This window comes from Atractosteus spatula, chromosome 3 (genome assembly GCF_055471065.1).
Source record: "Atractosteus spatula isolate fAtrSpa1 chromosome 3, fAtrSpa1.hap1, whole genome shotgun sequence".
Taxonomy (NCBI): Eukaryota; Metazoa; Chordata; class Actinopteri; order Semionotiformes; family Lepisosteidae; genus Atractosteus; species Atractosteus spatula.
Window position 1 is genome coordinate 62,785,201 of NC_142708.1, and position 21,954 is coordinate 62,807,154.

General features: G+C 39.1%; 1 protein-coding gene across 2 annotated transcripts in view; it reads left to right on the forward strand.

Annotated features, from left to right (window-relative positions):
• Positions 1 to 21,954, forward strand: part of ccser1 (coiled-coil serine rich protein 1) — a 260,784-nt gene that overhangs the window by 37,586 nt on the left and 201,244 nt on the right. For both annotated transcript variants that reach the window (XM_088910903.1, XM_088910902.1), the window contains exons 4-5: positions 7,906 to 7,996; positions 15,569 to 15,689. In XM_088910903.1, coding sequence (XP_088767029.1) covers positions 7,906 to 7,996; positions 15,569 to 15,689 — 212 coding nt within the window. The remainder of the gene's footprint in view (positions 1 to 7,905; positions 7,997 to 15,568; positions 15,690 to 21,954) is intronic.

Below are 21,954 nucleotides of genomic sequence, written 5' to 3' on the forward strand. Positions count from 1 at the left end.
ATCAAATGTATTTGCTGTGTTTCAAACATTAGCACAAAAGTCCATGCAACCCTGTGCAGTGTAATGGTGATATTTAGAAACTCTACACTACTTAACCTTCAATGAGAAATTGCAGCTGGACAAGATGAATGTGAGATACTACTTATAACTTCATACTTTCCAGCTGCTTCATTTGTTAGCCTTCGGCGGTTGTTTCCGACAGGGAGATACCGTACCTTAACAGCATCACATTTTAAAGTGTGTCAAATCAGTCACTCGATGTTTTTTTTCGGGTTCCAGGAAGGTAGTAACTGGGCCATTTGTGGTGGAAACATGTTTTGTGAAAACATTGCTTATTAACGTCTGACTTTGTTTTAAAGCGGTTTATCTATTTAGACAACAATATCTGTTTAATAAGACAGGGGAATGATTGTGGAAAATGATCTATCTTATCCCTGCTGCGTACCTCTCATCACTTGTTGTCTTAACAGTTTCCGCCTGCCATGTCTTGATCTATAAATATATTGAAATTATCTGCTGTTCGTCACTCGCCGTTCTGTTCAGTCCAACGTTGTACTCCTTTGACGGCTTGATGCAGCGTGTCACAGCGTTCGGAAGAGTGCGCAGAGCCTATCTCTAATTGGAAGGATTTGATACCACTAGAGGGTGATCTCAATCCGTCCTCAATCCTGAAACCAAGGGGGAAAGGCTTCTTGTAAAAACGGCGCGATCGGAACTTCGGCTAATTTATTTAACGCAAAGCAGACTTGGATTTTTAGTTTGTTTCCTTCCTCCCCTCACCAGTCTCCTAGGTGCAACACTTCTTCGTGCCACCTTTAAAAGGAGCAAATTAGGCAAATTCATCATTTTTGCGGAATGACCTGAAACGTTGAAAATGAAACAGCGCAATGAATCATGATCATTCCTTTTGAAAGCTGGAAAATATCATCTCGGCTTTCCGGCATGCAGATCATGAAGGCGCTGCAGTGGTGGAGATGAACTAAAATGTCAGAACCTGTTTGTTACAAACCGCATTTTCCCCCACAAAAATGTACTGTTCAATTTAAAAATAAAACATTTAACAATATAGCACTTTCTACAGCTTATCCCAAAGGCATCACAGTGAGTTTTGCCCCCAGGACCAAAAACTATAAGTCAGCAGTGATAACGTCCACCCCACAGACCCCCTTTCATCAGTTTTGTTTTTTTTTTTGATAAATATGAAAAAGTATGAAATTGCCATGTATGTTTTTGTTCTTTTTTTCCTTGAGTTGCCGCAGACTGTGCTTTTCCTTGAGTAGAACGAAGTTTAATTGTGAAAAAAGAGCTGCAAGTGAATATATGTTGCATTAAATTCTCTTTAGGGGAAAGCTCCTATAACAGGCTCATGTATTGAGCCGATAACAAACTATTTTTAAATTTTCTGCCCCCCTGTTGTGTGGACAGTCGTTTCTAAGAGGAGTGGATGATAGCTGTCTTGGGGGACGAGGCCAACACCCTGGTGAAGTGGTTATCAGTATGACTGCTCGTCTGAAAGTGTATGTACTGTAAGTAAGCAGGTGTAATACATCTGTATCAGCTTTGTACTGACAGTGGATCTGGAGTGAGAATGGGCGCTCAAACAACTCGAAGCCGGAGCCCTTTTATCTTACAGCTCACCAAAATAGGGGCAAGGCTTTCTGGTTGATAGTGATTTTGCTCAATTATCTCTTCATGCATGCCCAGCTGCAATGTGTAGTGTGTGGCTCCTTCATATCTAGCACTTGTTGAACAGTTTTGAGCTGCTAGGGGAAATCTTTGCTTGTCCTTGTGGTAACCAAAGCTCTCTCCATCCTTTTGAGATGTCCAAGTTAGTTTGACAGCAATGTCTGCAAGTGAAAGCCTAATAAACATAGAAAAAAAACCCCGAAGCACCAAAACAACACAAAATGCACCATGCAGTGTGGGTGCAGTGGCATGCAGTGGTACAGAATTGTGCTAAATGATGTTTTGTGGTGGGCTTGTGCATCAGCCCAGCTCCTCTGATGTTCATCCCATTATTAACAGGATCAATATTACAACCACAGCCCTGGTGGTGCTACAGTGCTGCAGAAGGGGCTGGTTGCAAGACTTTCAGTGGAACTTGGAGTGGTGCATTCCAGTCCTTCCAGGACCCAGTGGCCTGGATGTGAATAGAAATTACAACCTTCTGGGTGTTTTGTGCCTTTGAACATATAGGAGCCTGCTGAATAATAAATTACTAGCCATACATCACTGCAAGAGGAAGGGGACTGAGCAGTGTCATACTCACTGCAGGGCACTACACTACTGTAGATGTGCTTGTCTTCTTCTGTCTCTTCCTCAAGCAAGATTCTGTGCTTGTTTGAAATTTGCACCAATGTGATACAAGTAGAAGTGCAACACCTTAATCAGAATGCGTGTGCTATTTACAGAAACATTCACCTGCCTTAGAAGCAAGAAATGTGGATCCCTTCAATTAAGAAGGGTTTGCTGCCTTTTAGTGCTTTGTAATGAGTATTTACAGTACATAAACTTTTTTTTCCTAGTACATTGAACCGCTTGACTTTTCTTATGGATTCAAGAAAATAAAATGTGAATTTTGCTCAATAGCTATTACATACAGGAAACCAGGACAAATATTGGCACAATATAAGAAAGTAAATAAAATAAGTATATTAAAAAACTATAGCAAGTGAGAATTTCGTGATACAAAAGCTCTTCCAACACGAACATATAAGTGAAAATAATATTTTTGTCTCCTGCGAGAATTCACTTGACGACATTTGGTCAGTAAATTCTCCACAATGGTGAGGGAAAGGTACAGAAGTTTTGACGCAAGATTTTGGTTAATACAACTGTGACATGACATGATTTCTTCTTTACTGTATATATCACATCTTAAAAGGGATGCACAAAGGAAGGGAGATGATTCTACTTGTGCACCCTTCACAAAGGGCCAGCAAACTCTTGTTGTCATGTGGCAGTTCAGCAGTCAGTAGCTAGATGGCAGAGGAACACTTTCATGGGAACAAAAAAAAATCAAACTTCTTGGCAAGCAAAGCAGCACATCTATTAATAATATTTATTTTTCAACCTCAATATATGTGAAGGTTAGGTAGTTAAGAGCGAAGGAAAAAAAGGGGGCGATTTCCTGTCTGACATTTCAATACAAGTTAATCTCATTGGATGAGTGAAGATATTAAAATCCAAACAGAAATATGGAAATGGATTATTTTTTTAATTTTAGATCACACTAGCAATTGTCTGCTACAGAGCACAGAATTGTGCGTTTTCTGATATCCATGACAAATTGAAGGAAGTTTGTATTGAAGAATGTGATTATAGAAGTAACTAACATAGGGACTAAAGCAGGGGACTAAGGACTTTCAGTGAGTTTTACATACCTGCCATAGTGTATGGTTAACAGCAGTGTTGGTATGAACTTACTGACCTTAACTGTCACAATGTAAGTTTTCTATTTCAATTACCATGACACGTATATTTAGTCCTAATGATTACTCCTTAACAGTGATCAATCTGGCATCTAGTTTTTCAATCGGATTGGAAACCAGAAGAAGCTAATGTGAAGAGGCCACTATAGTCCAATTTTATTGGTGTTAATAAAGATCTCTGGGGTCACTTAGAGTCCAGCGCCGGAACCCTCAATTCTTTTATTCTGAAAATCTTAAATTGTCAAATCTGGATGTGATTAAAAACTAGGTGAATAACAGACACTTGTGTGTCTTCTCAGGATTTTAAGTGTTGGTTTCGGAAATTGGATAGAGACAGGGTCAAGCCCAGTTACAACACGGTCTTGGAGTTACAACGTAAAGACTTTGAGCCACCCGCCTTATAAAAAGAGACTAGAGCAGGAAGCGGTATAATTGGAGAAACAATCTGAATGTCGCAGTAGACTGATTCCAAAATGTTCATCATTAAGGTAATCAAAAATAGACTTTTAGTATCTTTAAATATGTAATCTTTAACAGTGGTTAGGAAAACCCTGTTCAGATAGGCTCTAAGAAAAAATAGTTTGAGAAAAGAAATATTTCAAACGTAGTTGATTGTCTTGAGTATTTCACTAAAATTAGAGATAGTAAATGTAACATAATCGGATTGTAGAGAAGAAAGTACAGCTGGCAATATATCCCAAGGTGAAAGCTCACACAGGGCTAGGGGGATTTTATCGCGGAATGGAGGAAGAAAATGAGAATGGAATATATTTTTTGGGCTGTCAGTGCAAATCCAGAGCAGGGAATATGAGTACAATTGAAAGAATGCTTGTGAAAAAGAGGGGAATGAGATTAGTCCATCTGGACTGGGATTCCAAAGGCGCTGCACAGATCAATAAATAATATTCCGGTCAGAGAGAAAAGGCTTATTCAAATAAATTAGTCACTGTAATTTCCAGATTTTAGCCCAGGTCTACATTGTGCGAATTAAAAATATATTTAAAAAAAATTCTATTACATGTTGGGTAACCAGAGAAAAACAGCAGAAGTTTCTTTAGAGGTATTATTGTGAGTGTGCCTTACAAAACAGTGCAGTGCCAATTTTAGGCTATTTGTATTATTTTTGTTTCTGACAAAATTTTGTATGCTGTGGCAAATGTTATGTTTTTAATTTTTCTTACTGTTGTATGGTGCAACTATTATGACTGCCTGTGTCTCACCAACACCTGTAGTGTATCCTGCACTGTCTGCAGATGGTGCCTTGACATTATCAGTATGACAGTACGCCTCAGAGACAAAGTCCAATTTCCCACGCGCAATTGTTGTGTATATTGAGCAGTGGATCTCTAGTGTAGTGCTGAAAGCACGTGGCTCTTGTCATCACTGACTCTGGACATCAGCCAGTCGCAGCATCACAAAGAAAGGCACAGTTTAGAGTAGCCAATCAAACGTAGCCAACATGATGGTGGGAGGAGGAAGGAAAGCAGTGTCCGATAAACATCCACATGAACAAGGGCAGAACAATCCTAGTCCGGAACCAGAACTCCCAGGGCCCAAATCCTGGAGCTGGCAGGCAGCTGCGCTGAGCCCACCACCAGCTTCCTGTCTGTCCCAGCAAGCAGCAGCCAGTGTTTATCCAAAAAATAAATCAGCACATCACCGTCAGACTGCTCTCTTTTCTTCTTTTTCACACACTGGCTTTGGAAAGAGTTGACTTTGATGTGTTATGTAAACGGCTTTGTGGTGGGTGAGAACTGGATTGAAGGATCTCCATAAAATTGTTTTGCCTTTTGCTCGAAATTGTATTTCCAAGTTAACTTTGGAAATATTTTGTTGCAATCTAAAAACTCAATAATAATTATGTCAGAGAAGCACAAGAGGTAGTATATAATAAATGCGCCAAAGTTGGGAAAATATTTGTTGGACAACCTCAGAGATTACCTACCACTTAATAATGTTAATAATGTGTAGTTCATCAACCACATTCTTGTTAAAGAAATATAATTAACATGAACAGCCTTGTGAAATTATTTAGTCTTATTTTATTTGGCCTATACCGTTTTTTTTATCTGATTTGTCTTTAATAAGTCACATGGTCAAAAATATGGGGAAGCAACTTTAAATAAGAGGCTTTATAAGAGGTTAAAAGCAACTAGGATAAAAGTGTTATTGAATTAAGTGTTTTTGAATAAATGCATTTGCCAGCAAACGCATAAAACAAACAAACCTGGGACAGAGATGGCTGTATGTTTTAAATACTTCATGAGATTGTAAATAAGCAGGGAGACCGTCAAAAACAAAGCATGAACTGAAAGGTTATGCGTATTGAGCTATAAACACAGACACTATTTGCAAATTACTAAGTAAAGAACTGTGGCAAATAACATTCATTTGTCAGAGTCCTTGGGGTCTCTCCTGGTTAAACAGCAAATAACTGAAATAATGGGATTCGCACAATAGACACAACGCAGTATATTAATTAGGATGCTATAACAGCAACATTTTCTCTGTGTGGGGCAATCAAGCTATGGTATCTACCTGGGCTGGAAATAAATTGAGCTGCCAGCCATTGTGTGCGCATGCCTTCTCGTTACGTGATTAAAATATATTATTTATTGCCTAAGTAAACAGTAAATCCATTAAAAATGGTTTCTAACCTTCATCAGAAATACATCCCATCCAATACATGCAGAAGGATGAATCAACTGAACAAAAATCAGCAACACCTTCCAGAAACAGAACAACGGTGGTTTTTAAGGGAGAGTAGGAACCAAATGTATCAAATGAATCGATAAAATCTGAGATTTCTTGAGATTTTTTACCAAACTTTTCTTGCAGTGAGGGATTTGATTCTCTTGTAGATTTTAAGAAGGTGACGTAGAGAACTAGTTCTCTGGAGGTTGTTTTTAATCAAATAGTTTTGCATGACTGCAAATCATGACGAGACGAGCGTGAGGGCCTTGGCTTCGACATTCATTTGAGGTTTAAGAAATTAACAAAACATGGTAGATGACAGGTCCATAACAAGGCAATTAGGTTCAGGGCAGGTTTGATTCAGCTAGTTACTTTTGTCTTCAAAAACAAAATGTGCAGTAGTTAATACACTTCTTGTAGATTGGAATATGTTTTGTATCTGGATATTAACTGCTGCTTTAAAACCATTTTGTTACTTTTGAATAAAATCTCGTTTTTTGGCTGGATGGCTGGTGGGAGTTACCCCAAACCGCGCACGCTTGTGACTCTAGCTGTGGTAGAGAGTTTTGACATGTGAAGACCAGAGTTGCTTGCAGTGTTCCAGTTTTTTAGCATTACTTCTCAAGCATCTAACCAGCCATCCTCTTTTTTTGTCTTAGTGTTAGGCCAGCCATCATGTGATCGTCCCATAAACGTTTTTGGTCCTACAAACAAAAGCTTTGCCTTTACGTGCAATGAATTGCGTCTCTCTCATTCTGCTGTCGGATTGTGAAGGAGTCGGTGGGAGTCTTTGTGACGCACATTGTCAGTCAAATCTTTATCATTTTCACCTTTCATGTCAACCCAGATACCAGCATACTGACTCTGGTGTGTGGTGTGTGGATTCACTGTCTGTAATTTCGTGTCCAGTACCAGTGCTGGTCTTCTGCCATTAGCCTTGTTCTTCCAGACAGCTTAGAGCAGAGGTGCACAGCTCCAGTTCTGGAGAGCCACAGCGCCTGTGGGTTTTTCATTCCTCCTCTGCTTTTAATGACATAGTTGAATTTAATTGGACCAGTTTAGCACTTTTCAAAGGTCTTCTAGAACAGGCATTTGGAAAAAGGGCAGTGTACGTTGTTTCGATTTAAATTTTGAATTTGTACAGTCCGTGTTCTTTTAAGAATAATACTTTGAATTAAAACAAATCGAACTCGACAGTTGTTTCCAAATTGAGAAACTGACACCTTACAGTAAAAGCATAGTCAGAATTGAGTACTCACTGGCAAAAAGTGCATTTCAAGTGTAATCAAAAACCTCCAGAATTGATTCTTGGTATAAAAATAATAATTTAAAATGTTCATGGCATTTCTTCAAGATGCGGTTGTTGAAGGGGTTTGTGTGTTGATATTCTTTTCCTCAAAATATCTGTGAAGTGATTTAATATACAAACCAGCAAGCAAGTGTTGCTGTACTGTAAAATGGTTGCATTATGTTTTGACCAAACTGCTAAAACAATGAGAATTTTTAATTGATATGAATTTGTTTGTATTTATACCTTTATTTTTTCCTTTTTTAGTTTTATTGAAAACACAAACTCTTACACACAATGGTACAGTATATGTACACACATACATACCCACAACTCAGACACATAGAAAAATCAAACCCAGGCATTCAGTCCTGCCTGCCAAGCCTGTTTGCTACACCAGGAATCTAATCATGTTTCATTCCTAAAAAGTGCATATATTGTTTATTAAACTCCATCTAGGGAACATTTTCTAATCTTGGTTTTTTGACACAGGATGTCCTAAATAACCTTGGCTCCTGTGAGCTTGATGAAGATGACCTCATGCTGGACCTTGACTTCTCTGACGATCAGCGACATCGCTTCGGTAAGTCAGCAACAGTCAGAATCGCTGCTCTTCGGATATTTAACCTCATGATTACCACTGCTGTTCCTCTCTGTAATGATAGAGAAGAAAAAAACAAACCAATTGCTTCCAAGCCTTAGCAATGCTGAGGAATAGCTCCAGGGCCCTAGGGTTTACTCAATGGCAGTAATTTTTACTTGGATTAAATCTATATCCTGATTCTGAATATGCATGAGGTTATTTTCTTAGACCACACTGTTCTATAAATTTTATATAGACACACTGTGGCTCAACATAACAGAAGCAATTGGGAAGGAATGGCTTTTGAAAAGTTGAACTACTGAGACATAGTTATTATTCTCCCACTATTGTTTTAGGCTTCTCAAGATTTTTTGTAGATGTTCTTATTATAAGGAAGGCTACAGTGTAATCATCAAATGTGTCACCTGCTGGGGATTACTTATAAATAGCCTTTTGTATGAGCTGGAAATGGCTTTCAATAAAAAAATAAAAAAAAACTAAAAGTATTCAAATTATATGACAAAACACTGCATTATTTATGCAAGCTCTGCCTTGTGATCTCTTCAAGAGATCCTGTTTTATCACTGCACTTTATTGTATTACTCTATAATAAAGATTTCTCTTCCTTTCATGTGCCACAGCTCCATTGTTTAAATTGACTCAGATATTAATATATTTATGTGTGTAACAGTTAATTTTATCACCTAATGTGAGACTTAATTATGCAAGTGTGGTAAATCTTGGGAGATTTTGTAACATATTGCATCAACCAGTTAACTGGAGTGGAGAGAAAGAAGCAAGCCGTTGTGCTTCTTTTAGACATTGGGTCTTTATGGAATAGGAGGGTAAAGGAAAACCATGGGAATAATTTTCTGTCATAGCTTCCAACAATCGAGCTGTTATGTTTGTTTATATAGCCTGTAACTTGTTCTATTTATGTAAAAATGTGAGCTAAACAAATAACCAACAGCAGAATAAATATTGATCCAGTGATTGACAGTTTCATTGACAGCATCAACAAAAAGAATATGAATATTGATTGAGAAGCCTAGCTTTCTACATGGACAAACTTATCCTACAGGAAAGTTTAGAAAGATCAGATGTAGATCTTTTGTGCTGGAGGCTTTTTATTTCTAAAAAAAATCCATGTGATGCCACGGACCACACACCATTTACCGAGTAAAACCTTTTTCTTGCCTCTTCTTCTTTTCACAGGGATCATTCATTTTAGTGACGCACATATTATGGGTCAGAGTTTCCTAAGGGGTTACAGGCAGCCGATCTGCTCATTCATCATTACAACAAGACACTCCGTCCTTTCCTTCAAAAGTCTTTTAAATTACATTTTTCCATTTTTCTTCTTCTTTGACAAATAGCTTTTGATATTTTAATTATGCTTTGGAAGATGGACATCTCCCAAGGTCATTAGGTTCCAGCTAGTTCTTTGTAAATACTAAGCCTTTAACCTAGCAACCCCCTTTGCACAACAACAGCAAAAACTAACAGTGTACAATTGGTTTACAGAGTGAAGGCCAGTCAGGACATCTAGCGTCTGTTGTTAGTAGCTTGTTGATCCCAAGCACCAGTTATGTTCTCTGATATAGGTTTATCTGTGAAGTTTTAACTAATATTCTTCAGTCATTTTCAGGGGAAATGAAAGTTTTCCACTTTAATTCATTAGATATACTTCACTGGCTGACGGGTTGCAGGTTGAGATTCAGTTTTCTTTTATACCTCTTGTGACATGATTTGAAGTGCAGGTATAAATTTTGTGTCTTTTATCTGCACACTTTCTAGAGAAGTGATCCTTTCTTTAATACAATGACTGATAAAGAACAAAGACTTTTGCATTAATGTTTATGTAACAGCTCGTGATACACAAATTTTTATTTTTCCTAATAATCACCATATTCCCAGTATTAATATGATCAGATATGCAGACATTTCTACTTTTTTTCTAATCAAATGACTTAAACTTAAATGTTCTGAATGTTATCAAGTCATATTAAAACATTAAGTTGGCCTACCATTCATTAAGAAACCTACCATTCAGTTGGTTTGAAGTCAGTTTCTTAATTTTCTTCAAAGTGCAATGAAATTTAGCAATGTGTAAGTGCGAGAGACTGCTGGATGTTTCTAAGAAGGATATTTAAATGGTGTGTGCACCCAGTAAGTCTCAAAGTAGCAGACTGATCACAAGACGAACCTCTGAACTTTTTTAGTCTTGAACAGCGAAGACTACAAAGGGTCCTGATTCAAATACTCAGAATCCTGAAAGCCAGTGAGTAATTCATCCCACTTCAGACTGCTTCAGGAAAAACAGTGTAACAAGAATGAGGGCACACAAGTGGAAACTACATTGACATGCATTCAAAACTGAAAAAGTGGGCACTTCTTTATGTTGTGGGAATACAGAACAGGTCACCAGTCATGTTTTGCAACTGATAAACTAGCTTCCTTCAAGAAACATCTGGATGAGATCCTAGGATCAGTCAACTACTAGTTAAGAAAGGGTTTGGATGCTCCTGTGTTCTTAAGCACTTTGAATAAGAACCTTTACCAGACCTTTTCAGAACAGAGGTGTGTCACTCTGCTGTCGGAAGGATGACGATTCTTTGTGTTTTCACTCTTTTGAGCTCTTAATCTCTTATTTGTGTAATATGTTCATGGGAACATTCATTGCCTTTCAAAGATCTGCCAAAGGCATGTAGAATCTATTTGATTGTGATTTTCCCAGCACTAGGTGGTAAGTAAATTTATGCAACAAAAAGAAGAACATACAAAAGAGAAAAATTTTAGTTTCTGGACTTTGCAGGATGTTGCACAAACAATGTTTCTATGAGCAGATTTCAAGAAGGAAGTATTTTTTAAACATCTACCCATTTCCTAGCAATTTCATCCAATTCAGGGCCTTGGGGGAGCTGGAGCCTATCCTGGCTAGCAACAGGCGCAAGGCAGGGTACACCCTGGATGGAACGCCAGTCCATTGCAGTGCACACACAGATACAAAAACACATAGTCACACCAGGGCCAATTTTCCCAGAGCCAATCTACCAGCATGTCTTTGGACTATGGGAGGGAGTGTGCTGGAAACTGGAGCACCTGGAGAAAACCCACTTGAACACAGAGAAAACACACAAACTCCAAGCAGATAGGGCCCAGGAACTGAACCACTGCCCCACAGTGCTGTTAAGAAACCTTTACCTCTTGGTATAAGATATCATTCACTGGAGAATTTAAAATGCAATTCATCTGCTCAAATAATGTAACATCATTTCATATGCACCATTCAGACTATGGCTTTGGAAGGCAGTCCTCTTTGGGAAAGCTATTTTTAATAGGTGACATGGCGTTATGATGGATGCATTGAAAAGTGCTGGAGCAGAAAATGATTCCATATGGTAAGAAGCTCTGTGGTCATGGATGGGTTTTTCAGTTCAATAGCTTATTTTTCTTCACAAGATTCAGAGAATGGTCAATTCAATCGTTTTATTTTAAATCCGGTGGAGCAGGAACCAACAGCAGCAGTAGCTGGGCTAAAACAACTGAGAAGAAAGAATGTGTGGTCACATCTTACGAAGCCAGAAATGTCAAAAGAACACTAATGAATTCCAGGAGGCAAAGGTCAACAGCATTAAGACTGAGCACGTCCTTTCATTGAAGGAATAATATCAGCAAATACTGTAATACCAGTGGAGCCTCACATATCTGTGCTCAGCTGTGTAATTGTCTCAAATCTGTTTGGAAACTTACATTGCCATTTGTTTCGTTTCTGATGATGATTATTAAGGGATTTATGAATACAAAATATTAGATTAACTTTTATGGCTCTGATTTTCACTTCTTGTTACATAACATGGACATGCGATCTGTTTTCTGATCCTGTGGCACTGACAGACAGGTACAGACAGGTACAGTTCAGGCTTGTGGCTCTTTGTCTTTGGCTCTGTTATCCTTTGTGCTTTAAATTTATTGTCCAAACAAACATTTTGTCTTCTACAGTTAACACTGACGAAAATAGTTTTTTTTTTAATATCTCCTGAAACATAGGTCATGTCATCTTGGGTTTTTATCCATCAGGCAGTAGTGAGTTTTGGAGTTCAGGGCTTGGGACTTGTTACTGTAAGATCGTGGGCTCGAATCCCAGGTGAGACGCTGCTGTTGCATCCTTGAGCTAAGTGCTTCACTTAGACTGACTGACTTAGGAATACTGAGCTGTAGAAATTGGTACCAAGGCACTGTGGATAAAAGTGTGAATTAAAACGAATTGATTATAATTAATGAATAATAATGTAATTTCTTGAATGCACACATTTTCCAGGCTGTGAATGAAATGAAGTTTGCCTAACTGTAGGTAAGCAGTGAAGCCATGCTGCAAAATAATGAAATCTTCAAAGGGAGCAGACCTCCCATTCTGAGTGGCACTGGGATATAACAGTGCAGTGTGTGAAGGTATTAGAAACCGCAGGCTGCAGGGGCTGGAAAGCAGCGGGCCAGCGGGTGAGAGAGACAGCAGTGCGTCTCGGTGCTGAAGCAGGAAAGCGGGCACCATGTGTGGCATTAGAGCAGATAAGAGCACAGGTGCTGTAATTCTGCCTCCCATTCAGGCAGGGTCAGGTCAGGTGCTCTTATCTCCTGCTGCAGATGAACTGCTTGCACGAGCATTCAACTGGAGAGTCCTAGGAAGGAGTGCAAAGCAAAGGATGTATAGTTAAAGAAAAGAATAGGGTAATACTTTGTTATTCCCCCCCCCCAGGTTTTAATTTGAATGTATTTACGTTAGCCAAGTGGTGACTGCAGATGGATCTGAAAGATTCATAACGTTGGCAGCGTTTCCCTCCTGAGAAGTGTGAGAAGCTACTGTACATAAACCAGTTTTCTTAACATATAGAGGCTGGGCAGCATGCTCTAGGCAGCCATCAGTCTTTGTGGAAAGAAGCATCCTGTTTTGGCCTGTCTGAATTTGTTTTTCTTTAGTTTCAGTTTCCCTTTTTGTGTCTTCTAAACACATCAGTTTACTGCCTTTTACCAATAGATAATTTGTATAAATTAGGATGGGCTGCCGACCTTGCACGGGTACCTGTTCAATACACAGCACATTTGTTACACGAATCTACCATTGAACAGACTGTAGGGCTCTGATTGCCTTAAGAGAACTAACTCCTCTCCCTTTACATTAACAGGAAATGTAACTCGTCTTATATACTGATTGGAAGCACTGAAGGTAGCAAGAATGCAGTTTAACCCATCTGTAGAACAATTGATCTGCTTAAAACTCCTCTCCCTCTCTGATGCTTGAGCTAGTTCTGTTTGGCCCACAGTGCCAGAATGAGTGGCATACAGCACTGGAAATCTCCCCCATCTTCGTACACATTTTCTCAGCTAGTCTTGGACACAGTCATGTGTTCTTCAGCAGCGTGCTCAACAGGTTACTGAACAATTAAATTTGAAATTTGAAAAATCGCACGAAGACAGCTCTACTGACTCATTTGAGGGGTTTGTTGTTGAACTATTTTGGCTGTAACTTATTTATTTGGCATCTGTAATTGTAATTGTGAAAAATACACTTTAAGCAAATTACAAAACTTTCAATTTCTGTATTAAATTGTCACTAAATCAGCAATAATTCCAGCACATTCAAAACTGTAATACATTTATAATATGCTTGAGCCCCAGCCCTTCTTATATTACACATACCACTACTACCAAGCAAATGTGATTATTATAAAGATGAAAAAGTATTATAATAATTTCCATAATTGTTAACACCACTAGAAATAATACTTATATTCTTAATATTACACTTTATAATAATACTAATACAAACCACTGAAATTACAGCTCTGCATGAAGTGGAGACAAGTTCAGACTTTCTTTTCACTATGTCTTTTAAAAAAAATCTTATTGTTCTTTCGCATAAATGGCTCTTATTTTGCACCTTAAGTCTTTGTACAATGTTCACATTTTAAAATACTTTTCCTTAAAGCAAAAATGCATCTCTGATATTCTTTCCAACAATTTGTCTTCAGAGTAATAAGAAGAACTATAATTTGTGTAGTTTTTTCAGTTCATATCATAGTCCTAACCATAATGTATGGGTAAAACCTAAAAAAAAAACTTTTTTTTAATTTTAGTTTTAAGTTTTTATTTTAACTGTCCAGCTTGGGCCTTTATAAATGACTTTCATTTGGAATTCAGAATGTTTCGTTAGCAGTAGCCCTCTGGGCAAAATCACATGATTTATATATCAAGAGTCCATTTTGAACCTCATGTGTGTTTGATTAGACATTACGTGGACACCTCATTAAGTTTAATTAGCATATCAGGCTTAAAGAAAACAACCGTTTTTAATTGCTAAAAAGACAAGAATGTGCTGACATTCTGTTTTTAAATCATAAATGTACTTTTAATAATTAATACAGAACGTTAATAAGCAATTGTTAAATAAATATGATAATTACAGATAGAGTGGTTGGGCAGTGAAGCTGAATTCATGGTAAATAAATTAGAAACACTTTCTAAGTAATTAAATTCAGGTAAGTAACTCATATTTTGTTCAAGATGCAATTTGTCTGCAGCTTAACTTCTGCTTAGAGAGAATCCATATCCATAAGAAATAATTAATGAAACTTCTCTGCCATTCTTTTTATTGTGACAAAACAAAAATGATAAAGGCATACATGTCTTTTTAATTTCCTCCTTATAATTTCTTTCACCCTTTGTAACTTACATCATGCAGCTTATGGAGTATCTGGGTCTTTTTAAAAAATACCTTGTTATCATCTTTAATTGAAAAGATCAATTCAAGGGCATAGTTACAATTCATTTTTAAGTCTTTATATACTGTACAGTATGTAGGCAGTGTCTTAAAGTATATTTTTAACTTGTTGAAATAATATTTTAAAATTTGTGTCTTGTTAGTTACCAGTATTGTCCTTAATGAAAACTCCTGGGGGAAAATTGTTGGTACAGGTATATGGTGAAAGTTGAATTGTCCTTCAGCGTACAGATAAAAATAAGTCTTGCGAATGACATGATATGTTTTCTATGGTTATACATGTAACTAATTAGAGCTACAGCTGCATATTAGCTTGAAATGCTTGTATGAAAACAACACTTTGGACCAGCTTCAGTAGAACACAGCAGTTTTCTCTGTGATTCATTGGTATGTTTCAGTGCAGGTTGGTAAAAACACATTAACAATATAGTTTTGAACAAAAAAAAAAGATTATTACCAGAGCAAAACATGGGAATCTACAAAGCATTTTTGTGGAGATGACCTGCAGAATCCCACCTTCAGTCTAATTAAACAATTTCCACCTCATTTCCCACGGGCTGTTTATAATGAACACATGTTTGTTGTACCATACTGTGGCTGGTCTGATCACGATAGGAAGCACTGACAGCTAAAGACTGCAAAAATGCAGCTTTCTTGGTTTTAGTGATTTGTACTGATACAAATGTCTTTTGCTTATTTTGTTTTTGTTATTTTGGCATTGTATGCGTGCTTGGTTTTCTGACGGGAATTACGATTGCGTGGCTGTTTATACACTGTTTGGGTTTCACTTGCAGTTTCCAGAGAGGACTCCAGCCAGTCAATTGCATCCTGTCTGGCACTAATGCATTCTCCCATGGAGGCCTCTGCTGACAAGATCCCAGGCAGGGACGTGAAAGTCATGGAGTCGTCTCTCGGGTATGTCTCTCCTGTCCCTGCATGCCAACAAAAGGCCCCTATTTGTCATGCATGCCGTTGTGTGTGTCTGAGAAAAAGCACTTTCAATTATTCATCTGACCAGATATTTCATTCCCCCATAGCTCGTAACTGCACTGGGCACACTCTGGTAAAGATGTAACTGATCTGCAAAGGCTGTGTGCTTGACATCTGTAAGGATTTCACAGGAACTGGGCCAACGCTCAAGTGCTCCTATCAGGGTTCTGCAGGTTGAGCCTTCTTCTGCCACCCTGCATTTGAAGAAAGCAGCGTGCGCACGTCCTGCTGCCTGACTCTTTGATATTGCTTTGTGCATCGGTCTTTTGTGTTCTCGGTGGGAAGAAATCTTTTCTTTTTCTTCTTAGTGATCTTCACGATTGGCAGGATTGTTGCTCTGGCAGTGTTGCAATTTATCGTGTTGACACGGAGCCTGGTCTCTAAAGAAGTCTTGCTGTCAGGCCAGCAGAGTTTGCTGAATTATTTGCATCTCTCCTGACAGCTCGTCTTGTGTTGCCACTTTGCTGTTCATTTGCCCAGAATGTGTTATATTCTTAGAGAGCAACAGCCTGGTGTGGATGTATTCAGACACTTTATTTTAGCCTTTGCTGCAACTGAGGTTTTTGGGGTTTTACATGACAACTTAAAACCATAATGAGCCACAAATCTAAAATTTCTTCACTTACAGCTTTTGAAGGAAAGCACGTACTCGAAGCAGTGATCTTATAGTTTACCACTACTGCATGAAGCAAAATGACATGCAGAAGGCAGGAGTTTTAGATATTCTTTAATAACATAATGCACTACTATATATGCTTCATATTTCTAATCTTACATTTATACAGCCTGAAAAAGTCATGCAGTTGCATTTCTAATATGTACAGTAGTTTGTCATCTGGGAAGTCCTCCAAAAGACTCTTAAACCCAACCATTTCTGAAGATATAAATTACTGTAAACCTCTATGTTTTTAGCTGCCTTGTAAAATTAAACAGATGGGAGGAATATGTGTTATCAGATTTACATATAGTAGTGATGTAAATTAATCTCTGTTTCTTTGAATGTTGCACTGCGGCACTATACTGCATATCAGGTTAACTAATTACACTGTAATTTATATCTTTGCAAGTTAGTTAGAATTTCCCCAGGTGTTCCTGTGGTTTTGATCTGTAATACACTTTTTCACAATCAGTAGCCTGATTTTGAAGGGGTTTTCTAAAAAAACAAATGCTAAAAAATCACTTTAGCCTTGGTTATAGCGCTATCCACCATGCCTCGCTGACTCTGATCTCCAGACACAATTCTATCATGTCTCTCACTGCTGATATGATATGTGCACAAATAATTTGGTCTTTGGACATTGTGATATTTCGTGGAACTTTTTTTCTATTTTTTTTGCCAGCTTTTTACTCAATATCTCCGGAAAAGAGAAAACGCCGGTGGGGAATCGCTCTGTCCGTGTTTTTAATTTCAAAGAGGAGCATTAAGACTCGTGATGAAAGGTTATTCTCTTGTTCGAAGAGAAGGTTTGCACCTTAGCTGAGCTGCTACTGGCGTGGTTCTGGGGCAAACAGGGAGACATCCGTGCGAGCATCTGATATATCTGCTTCTGTTAAGGGGAAGAGCTGCTGGCCGTGATGCTGTTATTGCATGCCCACGAGGCTGTCAGGGAGGTGAGAGCGGAGCCGCATTTTTTGTCTTCCTAGGTCCTCTAGCAGTGTCTAGCTGAGTATCAGAGCAAAAAAGATATCTGCTTTGTCACATATTCTTCACCCAGCGCAAGTCGGTTGTCTTTTAAGCAGCCAGACAGTGGACTCTAGAGAGGACATCGGCATTTCTGTGCTCCACCACCAGACCAGACCCAGGAAGGACATCACCTGAGTTTTTGTCCTAAGTACTGGCCAGTCATGGATGACCTTTACCTAGGTCGAATTTGTCCACTCCCCCGCAGTGTAACCCAGATAGTGGGTCGAGGAGAAGCTTTTCACTGGGTTTATGTGCAAGCCAGCTTCTACTATGGAGGTGAGTACAGCCTGTGTTCCAAGTGAGAGTCCTAGACTTCACTGAATATCACTAGGTTGTCAAGGTAGGCTGAGGCATAAGAGAGATGCAGTGTCTAAGCCCTAAGCTTGCACTAAGGGCTTGGTAACAATAGCATCACCCAGTCCACTGGTTTAAAGGTTTAAAGGCTGCACAGTGTGATTATAGTTTTGCTGCTGTCTTTCCTGTGCTTTCTTAAGGTGCTCCTCCACAGGCAGTTTTGGCTGAGTGAGTCTCTCTTGAAATTTGTTCACATAGTAGAGAATATTAAACAAATTCTCAACTGTCCCAGGCTTCTCGAGCAATTCCATGAATTCCATGGGGATGTTTCCCATAAAGTAACTTGAATGGAGAGAACCCCATTGTGGCACGGGGAACTTTCCTGATAGCAAACATCAGAAGGGGCTTGAGTTGATCCCAGTCCTTTCTCTTATTTTGGGACACCTTCTTCAACATTTGCTTCTGGGTCCAGTTGGAAATGCCCCATCAGGATGCCCATTTCCCAGGCGTCAAGGGGGTTAGCATGAGAGCCTTGAGTCTTCAAACCTTTAGGCCTAGTTGGTGAAATAGTCGGGAAAAAATCTTCAGGTTTAGAGTCTATCTGGGTAGCTACTCCCTTTCCTCCCTGTTTTATGACCTACTCGGATTACATTTTTAATTTTTTTTCGGCTTCTCTGTTAAGATAGTGTGGTCTCTGATTTTCCACTGGAGATTCCTCCATTTCCTCCTTCTCCGGGTTTTTTTTCTCATTGCCATACCCTGTGAGAGGAATAATTGGTGGAATAGAGGAAAGATTCTCTTGAGGATGAGTAGATGCAGCAGAGGATCAGATGATGAAGTTCTGCCCGCGGAGCTGTAGGTTCAGGTGGGGGCTGTAATGGTTCTGGCTCACTGAATTAAGGCCCGTGATGAAAAGTTATTCTCTTGTTTGAAGAGAAGGTTTGCACCTTAGCCATGTTTCTGGGATGAACGGGGAGACCTCATTGTGAGCATTTCATATAGCTGCTTCTATTAATGAGAACAGCTGCCGGCAATAATGCTATAATGCTATTATTACATGCCTAAGCGACTATCAGGGAGGCGAGAGTTGAGCTGCATTTCTTGTCAACCTGGACCCTCTATTGGTGTGGTGTGTAGTATTGGGATGAAAAAGATCTCTGCTATTTCAGGACATGCTCTCCCTGTAGTTATACAAGGTTTTATTTCTTAATTTCTTCAATCAATTGTGAGAAGAGTTTTGCAGAACAAGGTCTGCATTTACTTTTTGTATGATGAGAATACAATGTTTTGGTAATGCAGTAGGACCGTGCATTTTGATCTCAGGTGAATCATGAAAATACTGAATCATATTCAGTATTTTCGTCTTTATACCAGACCACCTCATAGTCGTGGCTTTCCCAGTCCATTTCTGTAGTGTTACTTCCAGTCTGGATACCCGAGGTGTCGAGGGCCTTCTTGGTTCTCTCCTGACACTTGCTGCAATTTGTACATGACAGAACGGCGCCTTTATCACGCTGCATGCAGGGCATTTTCTAATGACATTATTAAAGTAATTGAATTTCTGCTTTAATGAGAAGATCTGAGATTTGCTTCTCGAGCTGAGTTTTCACTCCCTCAGCTTGCAAGGGAAGCATTATTCTTGTGCTTTAGTGCTCTGAGCAGGACCATGCATTGCGTTTCATAGAAAAAAAAATAATGGTGGAAAATTAGATGCCCATTTTCAGTTCAGTGGCAGCTGGCATGTCTGCTAAAACGTTGAGTGTCAGCATTGACTTTTTGTTTTGAAATGTGTTTTTTTAGGGTCAAGAACCAACAAATAGCTCAGAGTGTGTGGTCTGGTTTCTGTGGTAAGATTAGTTTGTATCTTTCCGAAGGAAACCTAGGCATCACAGAATGGGAACCATGATTTGGCTTCTAGTTTACTGAAACATGGACTCTGGGTTGTTGTTGTTGTTGTTGTTGTTGTTGTTGTTGTTGTTGTTGTTGTTGTTGACACAGCAGTGTGAACCACTGTCCCTTAATCAAACACCTGCTTTTGGCCATGTAATGACAAGGGAGAGAAATGGGCAAATTGGACGAAGTGACTGCTTTAAATCAATAGCTGTTGGATATTAACAGATATAAAAGATAGTGGCAGGAATCGAAAAGGGACAAGCTTTATTCACAGCAGCCTCTGCACCTTAAAGAGAATCGCATACTATGACTTCATGTGCTGTATGAGCAACTTTACTGGAGTTTGTGTTGCAGTCACATTTACAGCTCATAAACCACAACCCGAAAGGGTCTTTGCCTTTTGTCAGCTTCCCACAGCAGGGGGCAATAGTGTCCTTGTTATAGCACACATGAGCTGTGCAGTATTCTGTTCAGGTTCTCTGAGGTAGGAGCAGATTTGTCTTTACCAAAGAGTGGTTCTGCACCATATGGCCAGATTAAGCGTGTCTAAAAGAAATATTTCGTCCCATGTGGATAACTCAGAGGGCGTACGGTAATCCTGATTAGCCCTACCACACGCTGGCTGCTCTCTTGAAATCAGCAATCCGATTCCTGATTGTTGTCTACCTCTGCTTGTGAGAACAAATCTGAAGGAGAGGGAGCTCTGCTTTGCCCTGCCCACATATAATTATGTAGAATAATATCCAGTATGCACTGCTGGTATTTCTGAAGATGGCTTAGTGTTGCCCACAATCCCTTGCTTCTCTTCTGCCCTGGATCCTTCCTGAAAGGCGCACCAGAACTCTGATATTTGATCTCATTAAAAAGATGTAAGGGAAGTTCCCTCCACACCAGTAAGCTGCTGATCGATGCTTGAGTGAACTGAACATTGGCATGTTCATCAGACTTAACAGATGTAATGTTCACAAACAGTGGCTCATTACTCTTCTGATGTACAAAAGTTTGAGTGTCAAGTATTCAGAGTTTTTCAAGGTGTCGACTAAGTCAACTCTATGGATTCCTTCAAAATCAGTAGTAAAACATGACATAAGAGGAATCTATGTGTAAGTGCATTTAAAACTGAGAACCAAGGGCTCTTTTATAGACAAAGAGTTGTGGGCGTCTGGGACAAGCTGCCCAGACATGATGTGGAAGCCACTAGCCTGACTTTTTTGAAGAAATGTCTGGATGAGATCTAATTATGAAAAGCCAAAAGAGTTTGAAGAGCTAAATAGCCTCCTCTTGTCAACAAAGCTTCTTACAGTCTTGCAGTTTTGCAACACATTTCCGTCCTGAAAAGAAAGAGGACCAATTTATGAACAGTGTCACCCATATAAGTCTTCTTAACTAGTTAAATTGTTGGAGGAGTAGCTTATCTTTAATGTTCCTCTCTGTGTTGTCATTTCTGCACCCCCATTCCTCACCTTACACATGGGACAATGTACAGTGTAGTCTTGCAGTATTGGGAAGAGATGGAAAGACATTGGACTGTATTCTTTCCTCAGAATGCTCGGAATGGCTTCTGGGATGTATTGCACAAAAACACACACACGAGGACACCAGTCCCGGGTCCCTTAGAGACACCAGTAAACTTAGCCAGCTTGTCTCTGGGAGATGGGAGGAAACCAGAGCAGCCAGGTTCAAACCCTCCGGGCCTGGGGGTGTACATGTAAACTCCACCCCTGTTCTGAATCAATCCCAGGATCCCTTGTGATGGTGTTTTGTCATCACCGTGCTAGTCAGCTTCTTTTTCAATTGCTATAATAAGTCATCACCTGCAGCTGTCTCAGTGAAAGGAAAGGTGGTATATCTAAATGCTTGACATGAAGTTCTAATCTGAAGATTGTAATGTTCCTGTAAATGTCCGTTAAATGTCGATTAAACTGCAATTTGATGGACTCTAAAGAATGAATAGTTATTTTTACTAGTTGTCTGCTATTCCCACTGTTCCTCAATCTTTCCATCTTAAATAATAGGATGGATGAGGTACTCCGCTGGCTTTTATCTGCAAAAAAGTAATAAACAAGGAAGGCTGGTGGTAGACTTCGTTTAATCTTATAGTGAACCTTGCCCTGGCAATTTCACAGTTGTCTATTGCTTGCTAAGCTGGTATCCAACTTTGCCAGGTTATAATTTGAAAATGACTCCATTTCCCTTTCAAACATAAGGAAGTTATACAGAATGTGTCTCTTTTGATACAGAATCAGATTGACATTGTTTAACTTCTGTGTGCTGCAGATGGCTGATGAAAATTGCTTTCATTTTGTGTCTGCGAGTCAA